This window comes from Myxine glutinosa, chromosome 10 (genome assembly GCF_964187855.1).
Source record: "Myxine glutinosa chromosome 10, kmMyxGlut1.1, whole genome shotgun sequence".
NCBI lineage: Eukaryota > Metazoa > Chordata > Myxini > Myxiniformes > Myxinidae > Myxine > Myxine glutinosa.
In genome coordinates this window covers 62,377,111-62,397,457 of record NC_136270.1, presented here as the reverse complement: position 1 = coordinate 62,397,457, position 20,347 = coordinate 62,377,111, and the positions used below count along the sequence as shown (strand labels likewise).

At 43.2% G+C, this 20,347-nt stretch overlaps 1 protein-coding gene and 1 long non-coding RNA gene across 3 annotated transcripts in view; one reads left to right on the top strand and one right to left on the bottom strand.

Moving 5' to 3' along the window:
• The window catches only part of LOC137434168 (uncharacterized), a 43,037-nt gene extending 34,268 nt beyond the window's left edge, over nt 1–8,769 (top strand). For both annotated transcript variants that reach the window (XM_068126897.2, XM_078786231.1), the window contains one exon: nt 7,322–8,769. In XM_068126897.2, the coding sequence (XP_067982998.2) occupies nt 7,322–7,756 (435 nt within the window). In that variant the 3' untranslated portion in view covers nt 7,757–8,769. The remainder of the gene's footprint in view (nt 1–7,321) is intronic.
• A 4,857-nt stretch (nt 8,770–13,626) lies between these two features.
• LOC144894044 (uncharacterized) lies at nt 13,627–17,963 on the bottom strand. Its single transcript, XR_013624739.1, has 2 exons — nt 17,509–17,963; nt 13,627–17,478 (listed from the first exon to the last, which is right to left on the bottom strand). It is a non-coding gene; the product is annotated as an uncharacterized LOC144894044 (long non-coding RNA).
• Nucleotides 17,964–20,347: the final 2,384 nt, after the last annotated feature.

Sequence of the window (20,347 nt, the reverse complement as noted above, 5' to 3'; positions counted from 1 at the left end):
GGCGGCCGAACCATGTGATCTATGACGTCGAAATTGCTTGGACTCTCAAAAAAAAATTCACTTCGGTCATTCACAAAAAAATATATTCATGGGATCAAGGGTTCTATTTGTCGAATTCTAACCTCATAACGTTAGCACTTTTCATATCCTAAATAAACACATTTTTTGGTCCCAATGCAGAGTCCTTTAGAATGAGCCATGATTCCATTTTTTCATTGAGCCGTTTTGGAGATAGAGGGGAAAAGTTGAAGGTTTTTTCCAAGATGGTGCCCATACCACATGACCTATGATGTCGTAACTAGCAGTAAAAATTTATACAGGACGAGCCAATCACTTGTTGAAAAATTCGTGCCAATCGGACCAATGGTTGCAGAGAACATTGATTTTAAAGTTTTCGGACCTGGAAACAGCAAGGGAGGGTGGGGGCGGCGGGGGGAGGGGGAGGGGGAGGGGGTACGAATAAGAAAAACGCTCGGAGTTTTAATAGGTATTCCTACATTGTATGGAGAGGAAACATAATAAGATCCATTGCAGTACGAGTACCCAAGAATGGAGAGAAACAGATGGAGGTTTGATCAATAATAAAGTGCATAGGATTAATATCCCATACAACAATATTGACACCATGATGTTTGGTTACGCTCAACAAAGGCATGAAACAAACCTGTTAAATTCATTGAACAATTAAAGAGTTCGTAGAACACATCACCCCATGCAGTTTTGAGCAAAATAACATGACTCTTTTAAACTCTTGCTTTGCGTTTTGCACGAAACAAACAGCGCTAGGTGTTGCCATATTTGGCCAAATGCCCAATCGAACAGTGACTCTGCCCTCAGGGCATGAGATAGCATGAATGCCGAATCACAGTGACTATGCTCTCAGGGCATGAGACTGTGTGAATGCCCAATCTAACAGTGACTCTGCCCTCAGGGCATTAGATAGCATGAATGCCAAATCACAGTGACTCTGCCCTCAGGGCATGAGACTGTGAATGCCGAATCACAGTGACTCTGCCCTCAGGGCATGAGACTGTGTGAATGCCCAATCTAACAGTGACTCTGCCCTCAGGGCATGAGACGGTGTGAATGCCCAATCTAACAGTGACTCTGCCCTCAGGGCATTAGATAGCATGAATGCCAAATCACAGTGACTCTGCCCTCAGGGCATGAGACGGTGTGAATGCCCAATCTAACAGTGACTCTGCCCTCAGGGCATTAGATAGCATGAATGCCAAATCACAGTGACTCTGCCCTCAGGGCATGAGACTGTGAATGCCGAATCACAGTGACTCTGCCCTCAGGGCATGAGACTGTGTGAATGCCCAATCTAACAGTGACTCTGCCCTCAGGGCATGAGACGGTGTGAATGCCCAATCTAACAGTGACTCTGCCCTCAGGGCATTAGATAGCATGAATGCCAAATCACAGTGACTCTGCCCTCAGGGCATGAGACTGTGAATGCCGAATCACAGTGACTCTGCCCTCAGGGCATGAGACTGTGTGAATGCCCAATCTAAGTGACTCTACCCTCAGGGCATGATAACTTGAATGCCGAATCACAGTGACTGCTCTCAGGGAATGAGACGGCATAAATATTTTCCAATACTGCTTAATTATTTGGTATGCAGCCTGAGCTGCTTGTTGCATCATTGCTGGAAGGCGGCTGGGCTGCTGGTGCAGTGCTTCCTGTTCCCAGTAGGCTGGTACTCATTTTCCACACCTCGGAGGGATGACAGACTGAGCCAACCCATCTGGTGTTATTTCACGGCACAACAGGGTTCATAATCAAGATCCTAAATCAAGATCAAAAGATCTTAAGGCAACCAACTTAATCATTAAGCCAACACCAGGTTTCCAAGTACTGCTAAACGGGAGGTTTTTTAAAGAGCCAAGGTGGAGATTTGTGTTCTTCATTGTTCAAGTACTGTATATAATCATTATATTGAAATAAAATAAGGCTTTTGAAGGCATTCAATTTTTTTTATCTTACCACCGTTAATGTACCGTTTTTTACACCACTGTATTTAACACGTTAAATTAGTTATTTGTGCATGTTTGTGCCCCTTACGACATCCCTAAAAACAGTAAGTCCCTTGTTTGGAAAGATTTTCAATTTTGTTTGATTGATCAGCAGACAGACGCAGACTGAAAAAAATACTTTACTATGCGCATGCGCGATCGGGAGGAATTCAGAGCAAAATTACTGGGAGGGGGAATCGGTAATAAAAGGAAATACAATGCATGTGATTTTAACATCTACAGCTCCAGTAAACTTCATGTATGGACACATATGTATTTCACTCCAGGAGACTTGCTTCCAAATCCAAGGAAACCATTCCTGATAATGTCATTTCTCCCCTGTACGATCGTCTCCTGGGTGTATTCACATGTTTTTGTGCATTTATTTTGTGGTTTTGTCTCCAGATTGTGTGTGTTGCTCCAGGCCATGTGCTCACATGTGCCCTGTCTCCTTCACCCATCAATGTGTCTCCTATTCTCACTCTTATGGTCTTGATGGCCCTTAAATCGACCACTCGAGCTAAAGAAATTGTTCAGATCTCTCTAGAATCGACGGTTTATTTCGCTCCCTATAATCCACGATACTGTATCGTTCTCTCATTTGGTACCTTGGGGAAACATAATATTTGCCCTAACCTACAGTCACGTGAAAAAGTAAGTACACCCCATGTAAAGTTTTGACTTTTTCAACATATTTCAACATACAGCTATTTGATCTTCATTTCAACAATATTGATAGATAAAGGTGATATAATATAACAAATATCATGAAACATTTACATTTTGTAGTCAATTGTATAATTTAAATAAACATAAATGCAAATTTCGCATGTGGAAAAAGTAAGTACACCCCGACATTTATCACTACTTCAAATACCTAAAATTAGAATCAGGTGCACCAGCTCAGGTGCAAATGATTAGAACATCGTTAGAGAAGATCTTGGAGGAACCTGTCTTATTTAAACCTCAGACATTTAGTTTGGTTTGCTCTTTGTTGTTGAAGTGTGCGGCGTCACCATGCCGAGATCAAAAGAGCTCTCTGAGGCCTTCAGAAAGAAGGTTATATGTTGGAACCCATCTGTGGATCAGTCCCATCGGCCGATTGGTCTGACCCATCTGTGGATGCACGAGAAATGACAATGCAGACCCATCGGCCGATGGGTCTGCGCCATCTGCGGATGTGTTGTTCACCTTGAAGGAATGTGTTGCTATATAAAATGCCAGGAATTTTTTTTTTTTTTTTTTGTTGTATGATGAATCGAGGCTCGTGAAAGAGCTAACATTTATTTCACAAACAAATCAACCAGACAAACAAAACACACAAAAAGAGGGAGCGGAAGACAAGATGGGGAGAGAAGGGGAAGCACACAACCACAACATTTGAGAGCAGGGAGAAGTGTGGGAGGGAGAGGGCTTGGGGGCAGGAGGCGTGGGAGGGGGAGGGCGGGGGGGAGAGGTATAAAACACAAGGGGACCGAAATTAGCGGGGGTAGAAAAGATCAAGGTTTTGGATGGGGGAGGATAAGAGATGGTGGTGAACAGCTGTTTTAAAGACCTGGAGGGTGCAGTGGGATTGAAGAGAGTGAGGGAGTTTGTTCCAGAGGTGGGAGAAAAGAGGAATGAAGGAGTGAAGGTGAGCAGAAAGTCTTGATTTTGGCAGTTTAACCATAAGAGGGTTGTAGGCAGATCTTGTGCGACCTGTAGGAATATTTGGGGGACAGAGCCCAGAGAGGGCTGGGGGAGCAAGGCCAGAGAGGAGTCGGTAGAAGACAGAAAGACCACCAACCTGCCTGCGGTGAGTGAGTGAAAGGCCCTTGGAGTTAGCTTCATCGCGGGAGATTCCAATGATTCTGAACGCTTTGGTTTCAACAGCGTGAAGACGGGCTAGGTGTGAGGCAGGAGCACCAGACCGATTGCTATATAAACAATGGAGAGCTGAGTCTGCCAGTGCCACCAGCGAAGTAGACCAGCGTTTTTAAATGGAGCGACATTATCTTATTTTTATCTTATCGACAAACGGTTATCGACAAACCACATGTCACGGACTGCTTTATAAACATTTCAAATTTCAAATTTCAAAAATAATTTCAAAAATATATTTGAATAAACATTTCAAATAAACATACTCATCCACCATTGATGCATACACATTCCTTCAAGGTGAACAACACATCCGCAGATGGCGCAGACCCATCGGCCGATGGGTCTGCATTGTCATTTCTCGTGCATCCACAGATGGGTCAGACCCATCGGCCGATGGGACCGATCCACAGATGGGTTCCAACATATAGATGCCTACGAATCTGGGAAGGGATTTAAAAAGATCTCCAAACAATTTGAAATCAATCATTCGACTGTCCAGAAGATCATCTAGAAGTGGAGAAGATTCCAAACAACTGCCAACTTGTTCAGACCAGGCCGCCCCAGCAAGTTCACCCCGAGAGCAGACTGCAAGATGCTGAAATAAGTCTCTAAGAACCCCAGAATGTCATCACGGGACCTACAGGTAGCTCTTGCCACTGTTGATGTCAAAGTGCACAAGTCTACCATTAGAAAGAGGCTGCACAAATTTGATCTACATGGGAGGTGTGCCAGGCGGAAACCTTTGCTGTCCAGAAAGAACATCAGGGCAAGACTAAAGTTTGCCAATGAACACCGAGGCAAAGTCCAGCACTTCTGGAACAATGTGCTCTGGACAGATGAGTCAAAGGTAGAGCTATTTGGCCGCAGTACCAGAAGACATGTTTGGCAAAAACCAAAGACAGCATTTGACCACAAGAACCTGATACCAACTGTAAAGCATGGTGGTGGAAATATTATGGTTTGGGGCAGCTTTGCTGCATCAGGGCCTGGGCAGCTCACCATCATAGAATCCACTATGAATTCTTCATTGTACCAGAGGGTGCTTGAGGATAATGTGAGGCCATCTGTCGGAAAGTTGAAGCTCAACCGAAGGTGGACCTTGCAACATGACAATGACCCTAAACATACCAGTAAATCCACCAAGGAATGGCTGAAAAGAAAGAAATGGAGGGTTCTGGAATGGCCAAGTCAAAGCCTGGATCTAAATCCCATCGAGATGTTTTGGGGGGATTTCAAACGAGCTGTGCATGCAAGAAACCCCTCAAACATCACACAACTGAAAGAATTCTGCATGGAGGAGTGGGCAAAAATTTCTCCCAGTCGATGTCAGAGACTGGTAGACAGTTATAAGAAACGCCTACTTGAGGTTGTTTCTGCCAAAGGGGGCAATACCACCTATTAGAGCCAAGGGTGTACTAACTTTTTCCACATGCGAAATTTGCATTTATGCTTATTTAAATTATACAATGGACTACAAAATGTAAATGTTTCATGATATTTGTTATATTATATCACCTTTATCTATCAATATTGTTACGGACACGGCTTCAGATGTTATGATGGGCCGAGCGGAATGGCCGCCGTGTTCGCACAGTTTACCCGATTACCCGCAACTCAACCGATTCCACTCGAACGTTGGCCAAATCGCGCTACGCTAAATCAATGAAGGAAAGGACACAACGACTGGGATAGATGAAACGACGCAAGGGGTACAGTTCTCAAGACCTCCGGAGGAGGATATAATTGGTGGGGGAGAAAAGGGGTAGATTACAAGGTATGAGGTAAAGCACAGAAGAGATAGGCACTTAGACACAATCTTATCTTATCCCCGACAGACCACAGACAAACGGAACAAGACTGACTTACACAGGGATTGATGGCAGGGAAGGACAGGCAGTCGATAGCGCAAGGTGCACCTTGGCTCAGGGACAGAATCAAGCCCGGTCCAGTCCAGAGATGCGGGGAGGTATTGCAGCGCTCGGAGGTGGCGTCCTTCTCTCTCCAAGCTGAGGGCGCATCTGACGTCACCTCCCTCTTCCTGCGCATGCTCAGCGGGGAGTGACACGCCCTCGGCTCGTTGGCTCCGCCCCAGATGGGATCGGTCCGCCGCTTCTATTGGGTGCGGGGGTTACCCGGCTCCGCCCTTGACGAGGAGCTGACAGCGAGCCCCTACGTGGTAACCCCGTCGAGCACATGCTCGATGGCGGCTCGTTGGAAAGGCTTGGTGCCCTTTCAACACCCCCTACCAACCAAGCCGGAGTGAGGACGCCCACTCCCCGCGCCGCCGCCGCTGTTGTTGTTGTTGTTGTTGAACCGTGAGGAAGAGCTGCGGGGAGGTATTGGGAGGTCCTAAACTTCCTAACGGTGCCATACAATCACATTCTGGTGCAACGAAGAGTCAGAATTAATGGAAACGAGTCCTTAACTGACATAGACTAAGAATAACTAGCAAGATGTCCTATAGTTGTCTACGTGAGATGCGGTGGACCTGGATGCGACATTTAATGGGGGAAATAGGGGGAGGTCGGGTCTACAGAGTGTTGTTTACAGAAAATGGGACTAGGGAATGGGGGATTGGGGATAGTTGGGAAGTATTGGGGAAATAGGGGAATATTTACAAGCGGATATGGATGGAGGCCAATCTCATATCCGCAACAATATTGTTGAAATGAAGATCAAATAGCTGTATGTTGAAATATGTTGAAAAAGTCAAAACTTTACATGGGGTGTACTTACTTTTTCACGTGACTGTAGGTTTGGGCAAATATTATGTTTGCCCAAGGTACCAAATGAGAGAACGATACAGTATAGTGGATTATAGGGAGCGAAATAAATCGTCGATTCTAGAGAGATCTGAACAATTTCTTCAGCTCGAGTGGTCGATTTAAGGGCCATCAAGACCATAAGAGTGAGACTAGGAGACACATTGATGGGTGAAGGAGACAGGGTAGTGGTACAATCAGTGGTACAACCACACCTCAGCAATGATGCAACCTGCAGACCACATTTATAACAAGCTAGATCAAACACATTTGATAAAGTAGAATGACCCAAATCACCAATTCACACATCATATCTAAGTGGTGGACTACTGAGGTCCTTAATGGTCTCTCACTTCTAACGCTTAAGAGGTTGTCTATTGAGGTCCTTAGGGGGCTGTCACTTCTAACGCTTAAGAGGTTATCTACTGAGGTCTTCAAGGGTCTCTCACTTCTAACGCTTAAGAGGTTATCTACTGAGGTCTTCAAGGGTCTCTCACTTCTAACGCTTAAGACGTTGTCTACTGAGGTCTTCAAGGGTCTGTCACTTCTAACGCTTAAGAGGTTATTTACTGAGGTCCTTTGGGGGCTCTCACTTCTAACGCTTAAGAGGTTGTCTACTGAGGTCCTTAAGGGTCTCTCACTTGTAACACTTAAGAGGTTGTCTCTCAATCTTCCAGGTTGGCTATTGCCCGAAGCCCGCTACCTCACAGTGTTCTTCCGGGAAGACATCTGCTGGACCGAGCAATGCTGAAGCTATGAAAGGTTTCAGCAAAACAAGTCAAGCAACAGTCGCTCTCGTCATTGTCGCGGTGGTGCTTTTAGCCATTGCTGTGTTTGTAGTCAATCGAAAGCGCCAGCGGTCCATAATGTTTCAACGACATCATGATGACGACAGTTTTATGGAGGAACCGTATCAAGGCATGCACAAGGATGCAGACCAGGAGTTAATTACTACAATTGAGAATACCTCCTTATCAATTCCCTCCATAAATCCACCAAATACTCAAGATTCAGGTGATCTGGGGATCGAAAAGTTAGCGATTTCAGTTCCGAGCTACGTAACAAAGGATAGCAGTCTCCCAGGATCATTACCTGGACTGGATCACAAGTAATTGCATTCAACACTTTCATAAGAACATTCAAGTGTGCATATTCCTCCTTCAACTGATCTGTCCTCAACATTGCACAAGGCTTACATACGATGCATCATGGAATATGCGCATGGGCCGTCACTGCTCTGACACACATGACTCTCACCGATATCCATCGACAACAAGGCCTTGATCGATTATCGAGTCCCAGGGCCTAAATTCGTCTTACTCTTCCATTGAATGGACCTGTGGCTATTTTGGCCTCCTTTTTGTTTTAATCAATGGCTCCAATCTTCCTTCTTGGAAATATTCTGATGGTCAGAGTTGAACAAAAAGATGCTTTTTGCATGATTGCCCTGAATTTGACTAACCCCTCCCTGAGCCTTGATTGGAGGAGTAAAGAGTAACAAAATGATACCAAACAAGTCAGTGGTTTTAACCACTGGGAGATTGAAACCTGTGCCTTTTTGTTGACAATTAACAGTTTCTTTTTATCATCAATTCTTGATCAATTGGTGTTAAAAAGCTTTTTCATAAAGCATCTATACCAGTTAATCAAGTGAGGCATCATTACAAGTTAATGTTTCTCACCTCTAGTCCTTGAGGATATGGTCTTGCATGCAGGAATGAAAATGAAGAATTTATTGCATCAGTTGTAATTGAAAAAACAAATAACAAACTGGGGATGTGTTCTCAATGTCAAAGGGCCAAGTAATCATATTATTGCTTGTATCACATACTGGCCTGTCCTTGGCATTCCACTTGAAATCGAGTTCAAGTACCAATGATGTCATCACGTAGTCACATGGAACTGATCAATTACTATGAATGATAGAAATGGAGTCGTTTGGCCTTTCGGTTAAACAGTCAAGCTGTTCCTTCACATGTTTGTGTCAAAAACGAAATACTAAAATACTTTTATGAATGATTTTTGTGAATTCTCTATTTTCTGATTAAAAGAAAATTAAACTTCTTCGATTTCTCTTCAATAAAAATGTTCCAATTATTTGGTTTTTGGGATTTCGAAACCTGAAGTTCAGCCTGAAAGATACCTTGGAGGTGCCTGCCGTTGATAGCCCGGAATCTGCAAGTGAAATTGTCTTGTAAACACGAATTTCAGCATTAAACAAAAGAACGGTAATTTCAAAAATGTTAACCATAATTGTTGTGTTCCTGAATGCAAATCGCACTCACGGAAATATAGAAATACGACAAATATCCATGGATCGAGAGGTCTGGATTTCCTATTATTTCCTGTTAATATGCTACAATTAGCGGTCACAGTGGATTGAAATATAAAACACACACTCCTCCTTTTAGCAATAGATGCAAAAATCTAGTATAATTTCTCATGTGGCCTCGGAACCAATTATAATATATTCATAATTGCCCTCTCAGCTCACACGACTTCCCATCAATGTTCAGAAGCAATTATTCCAGATAAGGTGTCTTCCTCAAGGAAGTCTACCTGATACATCCAGCTCGTATGTAAATATGGTACGCACAAGCTTTGTGTGTTCTCATTTCGTGAAGATGTCTTTTGCCGAAGGTTACCGTTACTGACGCACAGCAAATTTCCAATTGCAGACGTCGATTACGTAAATCACCAGGCAGGCCATGCTTGCAGGAGGGATTACCACAAGGTTTAAGTCCACTCAGTGGTAGTGATTCGTCACCGGAAGTCGGCGAAGAAGCTTGTGTAGCACACGCCCATCCATTTGGGGCCTTGCACCAGCCCACATGGACTAGAGTTTGCAGTCCAGGTAGAAACACACTTATTCATTTTCGAAAAGACAGGATTCAATTGATAACAAACTTATAAAGTTTTATTTATAAGACAAACTTATGTGTTGTAAATAAAACTCATTTTCTGTGTGTCTGTCCGTGTGAAACACCAATCTCTCTCAAAACTACTGGGGAAATTGCGACCAAACATGACACATTGTCAAAAAAGAACCTATTGTTGAACATGGGCTACTTGGTTTTTTATGACGATGGCTAATGATGATATCGCTAAATTAAATTCAAATATATATTGTGGCGGTTTGTGGGCGTGGCCTCGACGTCACCCTTTTCCCACCCCCTCCTGACGGTGGGTTTGAGTTCTTTCTCCTTATTGTTTCCCTCCCGAGTTGGGGGCTGTGAGACGTGTGAGAATTGTTGTTGTTTTTCGAGATTTTTCCTTGCTTTGTTTATTCTTGTCAGAGTTAAACCTTCAATTTTTTTGATTTCACCATTTCATGTTTCCCTGTTTGGATTTTTTTGGTTTCACCATTTCATGTTTCCCCGTTTGGATTTTTTGGGTTTCACCATTTCATGTTTCCCCGTTTGGATTTTTTTGGTTTAACCATTTCATGTTTCCCCGTTTGGATTTTTTTGGTTTAACCATTTCATGTTTCCCCATTTGGATTTTTTGGGTTTCACCATTTCATGTTTCCCTGTTTGGATTTTTTTGGTTTAACCATTTCATGTTTCCCCGTTTGGATTTTTTTGGTTTCACCATTTAATGTTTCCCTGTTTGGATTTTTTGGGTTTCACCATTTCATGTTTCCCTGTTTGGATTTTTTGGGTTTCACCATTTCATGTTTCCCTGTTTGGATTTTTTTGGTTTCAACATTTCATGTTTCCCTGTTTGGATTTTTTTGGTTTCACCATTTCATGTTTCCCTGTTTGGATTTTTTGGGTTTCACCATTTCATGTTTCCCTGTTTGGATTTTTTTGGTTTCAACATTTCATGTTTCCCTGTTTGGATTTTTTTGGTTTCACCATTTCATGTTTCCCCGTTTGGATTTTTTTGGTTTCACCATTTCATGTTTCCCCGTTTGGATTTTTTTGGTTTCACCATTTCATGTTTCCCCGTTTGGATTTTTTTGGTTTCACCATTTCATGTTTCCCCGTTTGGATTTTTTTTGTTTCACCATTTCATGTTTCCCCGTTTGGATTTTTTTGGTTCACCATTTCATGTTTCCCCGTTTGGATTTTTTTGGTTCACCATTTCATGTTTCCCTGTTTGGATTTTTTGGGTTCACCATTTCATGTTTCCCTGTTTGGATTTTTTTGGTTTCACCATTTCATGTTTCCCCGTTTGGATTTTTTTGGTTTCACCATTTCATGTTTCCCCGTTTGGATTTTTTGGGTTTCACCATTTCATGTTTCCCCGTTTGGATTTTTTGGGTTTCACCATTTCATGTTTCCCTGTTTGGATTTTTTGGGTTTCACCATTTCATGTTTCCCCGTTTGGATTTTTTGGGTTTCACCATTTCATGTTTCCCTGTTTGGATTTTTTTGGTTTCACCATTTCATGTTTCCCTGTTTGGATTTTTTTGGTTCACCATTTCATGTTTCCCTGTTTGGATTTTTTTGGTTTCACCATTTCATGTTTCCCTGTTTGGATTTTTTTGGTTTCACCATTTCATGTTTCCCTGTTTGGATTTTTTTGGTTTCACCATTTCATGTTTCCCTGTTTGGATTTTTTGGGTTTCACCATTTCATGTTTCCCTGTTTGGATTTTTTGGGTTTCACCATTTCATGTTTCCCTGTTTGGATTTTTTTGGTTTCACCATTTCATGTTTCCCTGTTTGGATTTTTTTGGTTTCACCATTTCATGTTTCCCTGTTTGGATTTTTTTGGTTCACCATTTCATGTTTCCCTGTTTGGATTTTTTTGGTTTCACCATTTCATGTTTCCCCGTTTGGATTTTTTTGGTTTCACCATTTCATGTTTCCCTGTTTGGATTTTTTTGGTTTCACCATTTCATGTTTCCCCGTTTGGATTTTTTTGGTTTCACCATTTCATGTTTCCCTGTTTGGATTTTTTGGGTTTCACCATTTCATGTTTCCCTGTTTGGATTTTTTTGGTTTCACCATTTCATGTTTCCCTGTTTGGATTTTTTTGGTTTCACCATTTCATGTTTCCCTGTTTGGATTTTTTTGGTTCACCATTTCATGTTTCCCTGTTTGGATTTTTTTGGTTTCACCATTTCATGTTTCCCTGTTTGGATTTTTTTGGTTTCACCATTTCATGTTTCCCTGTTTGGATTTTTTGGGTTTCACCATTTCATGTTTCCCTGTTTGGATTTTTTTGGTTTCACCATTCCATGTTTCCCTGTTTGGATTTTTTGGGTTTCACCATTCCATGTTTCCCTGTTTGGATTTTTTTGGTTTCACCATTTCATGTTTTCCTGTTTGGATTTTTTTGGTTCACCATTTCATGTTTCCCTGTTTGGATTTTTTTGGTTCACCATTTCATGTTTCCCTGTTTGGATTTTTTTGGTTCACCATTTCATGTTTCCCTGTTTGGATTTTTTTGGTTTCACCATTTCATGTTTCCCTGTTTGGATTTTTTTGGTTCACCATTTCATGTTTCCCTGTTTGGATTTTTTTGGTTTCACCCTGCCCGTTTGTGAAGGACTTGGGCCAGGCACCTCCCTTTGTCCAACCCGACAGGAGTCGTTTGTGGGTGTTGGAGGAGGAGCGGGGATGGGAACGGGGGATATCTGCATTGGCACTTTCTTGAGGGGACTTTATTCGGACATTTTCTGCGGTTGATGAATGACCATGTTTTGGGCTTTCCCGAGGCTTGATACATGCTTTGGTAGTTCCTCCATGTCCAGATCCTGGTGGAGTGATACAGTGCATTATTATCCCAGGGTTTTTGTGTTCGAGTGGAAAGACTCTATGGCTGGTTTACCACCCCCCCTCCCCCCCGAATTGTGGCATGTGGGGTTCAATGGTAGTCATCCGGCCCAACTTCCGGCGCTTCTCTCCGTGCTTCCCTGACCCAGCCTTCCCCCCAACCCCCCACTCCCCAGGCCCAGCCTTCCCCCCAACCCCCCACTCCCCAGGCCCAACCTTCCCCCCAACCCCCCACTCCCCAGTCCCAACCTTCCCCGCAACCCCCAACCTTCCCCCCAACCCCCCACTCCCAGCCTTCCCCGCAACCCCCAACCTTCCCCCCAACCCCCCACTCCCCAGGCCCTTTAACTCTCCTATCCTCCCCCTTACTCCAGCCCGCCAGCTCTTCTACCCCCCACCCCCATTCTTAATTTTTTTCCTCGAACCAACGCCAGGTACCCCTGCCAGTTAAGAATTTTCTTTTAAACAAACGAACCTGTACCATACTTTTTACAGGTGCTGCCAAAGCAGTTTATTGGCAAGGATTATACTGGGTGGTTTGCCATTGCCTTCCCAGTGCTATAATTATACAGTTTAACATTTATCTACACATGCTTTGAGCTTCTCTTGTTTATGTCATTGGCTTGCACTGAATGTAATAAAATAAGATACACCAAGTGTGTTCGTGTGTGTATGTATGTCGTTGGCTATCTCCAGATGCGGGTTTCAGAAGGTGGATCGGAGCCCTCTCAGGACTCAAAGTAACCATCTCCATTTGAGTAGGTTGGAGGGGGAGGGGAGGGGGAGCAGGGAGAGATCGCGATTCATGGACCAAGGTGGAAAGTTTTCTTTGATCTTTTCAACGTCGTCACTGAACCCCGGACAACTTCCAACTGCAGTTCATTTGTATTTATATTCCCAGGGATCAAGATCTCCATAAGGTTCTTCTTAATCATTCCCATTGCTCCAATCATCACTGGCACAATGTTAGCGTTCTTCAGCTTCCAGGATCTTTGCACTTCATATTTGAGGTCTTGGTATTTGGTCATTTTCTTGATTTCTGCGGCGTTCGGCCAAAATCGCTCGGTACTGATATCTAAATTAATTATCAATACCTTATTTTATTTTTTTGGTACTTTATTACATATATGTAATATATATGAAATATGTAAACTATGTGTTATGACATAAGACATATGTGGTATGTATATGAATGTACTAGGTATGTATGTATGTGAAGAAGCAGCTCTTCGTTTGCAAAAGAAGTCCACAATAGCCTGAAATGACGCAGCTTTATTAAAAACCAACTTATACAGATCCGGAAGAAGCCAAGACATCTACAGCAAGAGCCAGTCTCATGCCACGTCAAGCCTTCCTGAAAACACATTGATTCCCAGTCCATTTATATAGGGACACGTTTTATCAGGAAATCTCCGAGGGAACAAACAAAACTGGGAGAGGTTCCTCCCCGGTGGGCCAAGCCCCCACCGTCATCCGCTCTGTTATTCGGGGGAGTCAGCCCTTCCTTATCATTCGGACCAGATATAGTTTCAAAAGCTCCGAGGTGACGAAAATGTAACTCACAGAGAGAAGAGTGCATGCTTGGCCAGATAAGACCATGCTTGGCCAGCCAGATAAGACCATAAAATATATGGGTTTGTTCACATGAGTAATTCAAAGCATGTTTATACAGAGTCAAGCGTTGCTGTGATTAATACAAAATATATATGGTAAAAACAATAGGTTTATGTCTGCAATCTAATCATTCTACTAGCGTTACACAAAATCACGCGCGTGAGCGTGATTTTACGACCGGCCTTATCTAGCCTTGAAAAAGCACACGTATACAATTTGTCCAGCACGACCGAAGCGAGCCTTTCCTCATCCAAAACTAAAACGAAGCAAAAACCCTTTATTAACTTTATGAAAATAGCATTTTTAAACAACATTTAAATCATAACACATTAGCAACCAACGTCTATAACTGAACTTTAGGCAATAACAAATCTACAACTTGACATTCCTTCCTCTTGTCTCGTCGAGACAAAGTATCTTAAGAGACAACGTGCCACATCGGGCTTTATTGAAAAATAATTGTGTAATGCGGGTATTGAAAAAATAATTGTGTAATGCGGGTATCTCCCAAGGGCATATCGTGCGCCCAAAGCGCCTCGCCCGTGCATTTGGCGAACGTGTCGTGTGGTGCGTGCTTGGAGCCTGAGGGCTCAGAACATGAAAGTCCATTAACGTTTCGGATCCACAACGAAGGTGTCTGGTCCAGATGAGGTTCTGCTCCGCCAGAGGGCCCGTCACCTCCCCTGCGGAACTTGCTCCCCCCACCCTTTGCAGACTCAGTCCTTGCAGATCTTCGAAGTTAATCAACGATCATGCCCATGAGGTCCCTCACGTGCTGCTGTTCTGGGGAATACATAGTATTGTCAGTATCTTGTGTCTCAATTTCCTGGTCAGGGTACAGAGCGTAAAAATCCGATTCACTTGAAGCATTTGAACTTAATACATATGAAGAAAAGAGAGGGACTTCCTTTATGTCAAAGTCTCCCATGGGCGCCTGGTCGGCTTGCGGGTCTAGGACATCCGCGTCGGGTCCCTCGACCGCCAGACCCAGTGTCGCAATCAGATCCATAGTTGGGTCGGAAGGGGGCGTGCAGCTGTCAGCTTGTAATACATAAGCAGCGTTAGCCAGTACACGCAAGGGGTTTATAGCACAAGTATCACAGTCATCACATACACCGTTACAGGCAGCAGCCAGTTCCCACATGGGATCCGCACAAGTATCACAGTCATTACAAAATTCAATGCAATTTTCTGGAGCGCCGGTCGCAACTGCCTTGTTGAAGGACCCGTTCAGGTCGACGGCCTCTGTGGTCAGAGCCATAGTCGTTGTCGGCGGCTTCTTCACTTTCCATCCTGTAAAATACTTTCTCATACAGAGGAGGACTAGAGATTTCATTAGTGCCCCCCAAATTACTACCCCGATTATCACAGCCAGTGCGGTCAATAACCACTTCACTATGGTGCCCGTCCATCCCTGGAACCAGTCAGTGAGCCAGCTAAATGTATAAGAATTTTCGCGCGCGATCCGATCGATCGTCAGGGCGTGGCTAGTTTCCCTTAGTCTCACTATTGCGGCTGACACTCCTTCAGATGGATCGGGTATGTAAGTGCAACATTTTCCCTCTATAATTCCGCATACCCCTCCTTTCTCTGCCAGGAGCATGTCCAAAGCCACCCGATTCTGCATCACCATTGTACGCATGTGAATTACCGTGTCCAATAGTATGTCATGAGCCGTAGCGGTGTCGTTTGCCACCTTTTCTAGGGTCAAAGCCAATTTGTCTATCCGGAAACTATCCATGACTGTGCCCGCTCCTGGGAAGAAGAAACCAAACACCTTTTCCCATAGACTCCCGTGTAGTTTAGTGGTTCCATCTTCGTTCATGACTGACCTCTTATAACGCCTGTCCAAGGACTTTGGGTCTAGCTCATCCAGTATCTCAACGTCAGGAAGGACTGAACCCAGATAACATGTGCCCCCCCAATTATTTGGTAAATAGGGGTAAGCCTTGTCGCCGCATATAAACATTGTCCCATGGGGTGGGACCAGGTGGGTGGATAAGCACTGGAGTCCCTTTACCACCCCATTAATCCTACTAACCCCCCTAGAGAATGTTATAGCCGTTATGTTGTGGTTGTGTTTATCTTGCAGTACTATTCGTAATGTAATCCCCGAGCTCCCTTGTCCCAGCTTCCCGGGGAGAGTGTAGGCGCATTCTGATTCTCCCATACGCAAGTGGCCGGAACCCTGGAGGCAGACCCTCCCTTTCTGTGGTTTGACCCAGACGGGGGCAGGCCTCTCGGCCACATGGGCAATCATTGACGGGCGATAATTAAATTGTCGATTGCAACTCTTGCCGTTGTCAACCCCTTCTCTTTCCAGCGTGGTGACTAAACATGGGGAATCGATAGGTTGTGAGCAGAGGTCATTGAGGGACAGAGGTAGCACTATCATGTGTATTCCTGTGGTGCCTGCTTGGGGAAAGTGCATGCACGACCAGCAGTGTGTCCTATTTTGAATTGTTGCCACCTCCCTGGCCACTTTCCAATATGTGTTTTCCCCCCTCTTTGGGGCCTTATCCTGGGGTTGCGGCGTGAGTATGTATTCGTTGCATCGTATGTAGTTCTTTTCGCCACCGGCCGCGCCAGGGGTCCAGACGCTGCACCGGACCTGCATAGTCATGCCTTTCTCTAGGCGCGTGCGTGTTTGTAGCTTAAAATCAGGGGTTCCCCATTTGTATCCTGGTTGGGCCAAGGTCTTAATGCTAGCTTGCCCATCTTCCCGGAACTCTCGTTGCTTTTGTAGTACCATGCCAACGCGTCCAGGCCCTGCCGACAGTGCTAGCCAATTTATGTTCACCCAATTTGTGTGCAGGGCTTTCTGTTCGAAACATGGTAGTGATACTCTTTGTCCCCATGTTACGGTGAGGTGTCGGGTTTCGTTTTCGCATCTATTGGAATCGGAGTTTCCCCTAGCTGCTGTCGCTATCAATAGTATTGTACCTATGATTAGGCCCATCCTTACTGTGGTTGCTGTGGTGTAGTGTCTGGTGCTTGTATGGCCAACTTACAGTGCGTGGCGTGGATCCACGAAGTCTTGCCCTCGCAAAAGACTGCCGTTGGTGTAGTCAGCAACACCTGGACTGGTCCCTTCCACCTTGGTTCCAAGGCGTTCTTGCAGGTGAAGTGCTCCACGAACACCTGGTCTACAGGTCTCCAATTCATAGATTCAATTCATTCAATTCATAGTTTCATAGAACACCTTTTCTCCAATTTCCTAATCCACTTTTTTTTCAAGTGGATCCAATTTTATCCAATATTCAATTTTTAAATTCAATCCCATTTAATCCAGTCCAATTCAAATTAAATTCAATCCTTCTCTCAGCATCCCATTACCTGTTTCCAACATCAATAAAAATAAAATTATAAAATTAATAAAAATCAATCATCTCAAATCTCAAATCAAATCAAAAAATCAATAAAATAATAAAAATAAACGAAAATTACTTCAGCTAGAGTTTCAACTAGAATTAACACAAACAAACCACCGTTAACCTCCATTAACACAAGCAAACCACCATTAACCTCCATTAACACAAACAAACCACCATTAACCTCCATTAACCTCCATTAACCTCCCCCTATTATTTATTTATATTCACGAATAAACAAATAATAGAAATAACCTGGTCTACTTCCAATTTCAATTCTGGTCAGTTCTGGTGTCTGGTCACACACAATGTTTTCCTCACCCACTGTGATTCGCTCAAAATAGATTCTCACTGTTATGTCTGAAATTCGTCTCATGAAAACCCATTCAAGAGTCCGGTGTAACAGATAGCCAAACACATAGACACGCCGAAGACCCCAGGGTACCCATCAAACTAGCTTGTCCCCAGATCCACAACACAGCGAAACATGTAACTTTACTAAAACTAGAACGGGCACTCGGTAGAGCGCATACCTTCGCCGCAGCTACTTTTGTTGCCAAAATAAAAGACTACAAGATCTGTGTAGCAAAGCCACACCTACGTTGTCATGCGGGAAGATTCGTTTCAAATTAAACCATTCTATCCCGCCAAAAGTTTGATATTGTAATCACATCCATGACCTTTTCATGACCTTGACCTTGACCTTTGACCCGATCGATTCCAAAATCTAATCCGGATAATAACCTATCATCCCACCAAATTTCATGCGAATCGGTTGAATACTTTTTGAGTTATGCGAATAACATACACATACACACACACACAGACATACAAATACACAGCGATCAAAACATAACCTTCCGCTTTTGCGAAGGTAATAATCCCTTACTCATAACTAATACTCATAATAACTCATAATTACTTATGTAATTACTCATGCCAATACTTACTTAAAATAATGTAATATCCCAATCTTCACCCCCTATGCAAATCGAAGCACCCCGGACAATCCACAACCAATATCAACCACTGTAGCCGCCTTCCCGATTCCAGGCAGCCGCACACAGCCACATACATCTCCCTCCACGTCACACAAGACAACAGCCAACGAGTGTGTCCACCACACAGAAACCTTTGGCAATGCAACAACCGAACTCCCAGACAACCAACAACAAAACCCAATCCATCTCCATGGCTCATCAAGCAGTTCCAACTTAATCCAGCTTCACATACCGATTTCCCCAAAAACTCGTGAAACTTCACCCCCATTCTGGAAAAACCCTGGACTAAACCCTGACACCCTAAATAACTTCAGACCCATCTCCAATCTACCCTTTCTGTCAAAAGTTTTGGAACGTGCTGTGGCCACTCAACTCAAACATCACCACTCTGCCAATAACCTGTATGAAACATCCCAATCCGGATTCTGCTCCAGCCACAGTACTGAAACTGCTCTCCTCAAAATCACCAGCGACCTTTTCTCTCCTCTGATGCCGGCAACCTCAACATTTTCATCCTCCTCACCTCAACGCCTCCTTTGACATCATCAATCACACCATCCTCCTCACCCTGTTTAGACCAGCTTGTGCCTATTAAACCCAAATCAGTTCACTCCCAAGCCCACAAGGACCACCTACAGCACTGCAAAGATGTCCTCTACTCCACCTACTACCCTCAAATTATCCACTCTGGCTCCGGAATCCCAAAAGCACTCTTCTCTACAATAAACAAACTAAATAAACAAATAAATAAACAAACTTTACAACGTGAACAAACTCCTCAGCGCCCTGGATACCGCCACCTGTCATTCAGAGTAGACAACAGCATCTCCTTTCTGGCTTTCAGCATCTCCTTTCTCCTTTCTGGCATCCAAATGAAATTCTGGCTTCAAATCAACTTCCTCGAACTTAACTATGATAAATCTAAATTAATCTTCGTTTGCCCACAACCACTCACCAAATTCACCCATAACTTTGCCCCCAACATCGATGGTCATTTGAACACAAATTGAACAAAATTAATCGAACAAAACACTTCCATTAACTCGACATTCTTTTCACAGCACAAAGTTCACTTGAACATCTTTTTCCTGGATACTCCCTCTTTATTTTTATACCATACCATGCTTCTCCACTTGCAACCCAAATATTTTCCATGAAATAAATAAAATGAATTTTATGAATCTTCTCATTATTCGAAAGTTTACAAAATGTCCCAAATCTGTATATTATTTTCTACTGTGGTTATATTAAACCATTATTTTACAAAATCCAACTTTCAATAAACTGAAAAATGCTTCGCCATGGAATAGTCCACCACTCATATAAATAATCATAAGAGTTCTGCGAAACATCTCCATCTTTAAAACTTAGCCAACCAATTTTAAACCACATGTTTTCCCCCCCAAAAACAAGTCACATTCTTTGTATATTGCCAACATTGTTCATCGTTTAAGTATCATCCAGAACTAAATTTTTATAAACCATCAACTTGTAGATGCATTTATTTATATCCCATTAACCCAAGAACTCTCAATTGCTTGGTTATATTTTAGTAATGTCATATATCCATATTTCTTTTCCAAAATGTTCCTGATATACACATTAATCCCATCTGTCTTTGTTTCCAGATGAACTCAAATCAGGAAATCAACACAAATCCTTATTACCTCCAATCAATTCAAAATTAAATCAAACAATTCAAAACCAGATCGGATCAGCGATCAAAAATCACTTTTCCAATCAACAATTCATTCAAAGACCAAGCTTAAAAACACAACTCTCATCTTACTGTGACAAGTAAGCAACCAACCTACTTCACACTAAAACAAATAACTTTTCATCACCCCTTTCTTCTCCACCGCCTCTTACACTTAAACAGATCATAATTACTCACTCATACACTATTGCCCATCACCCAGTTGCCCCAGACCCAAACACAGGTTTGAAATCCCAGTAGGTTGTTCTTCAATCCCAACCATCATGTGATCCCAA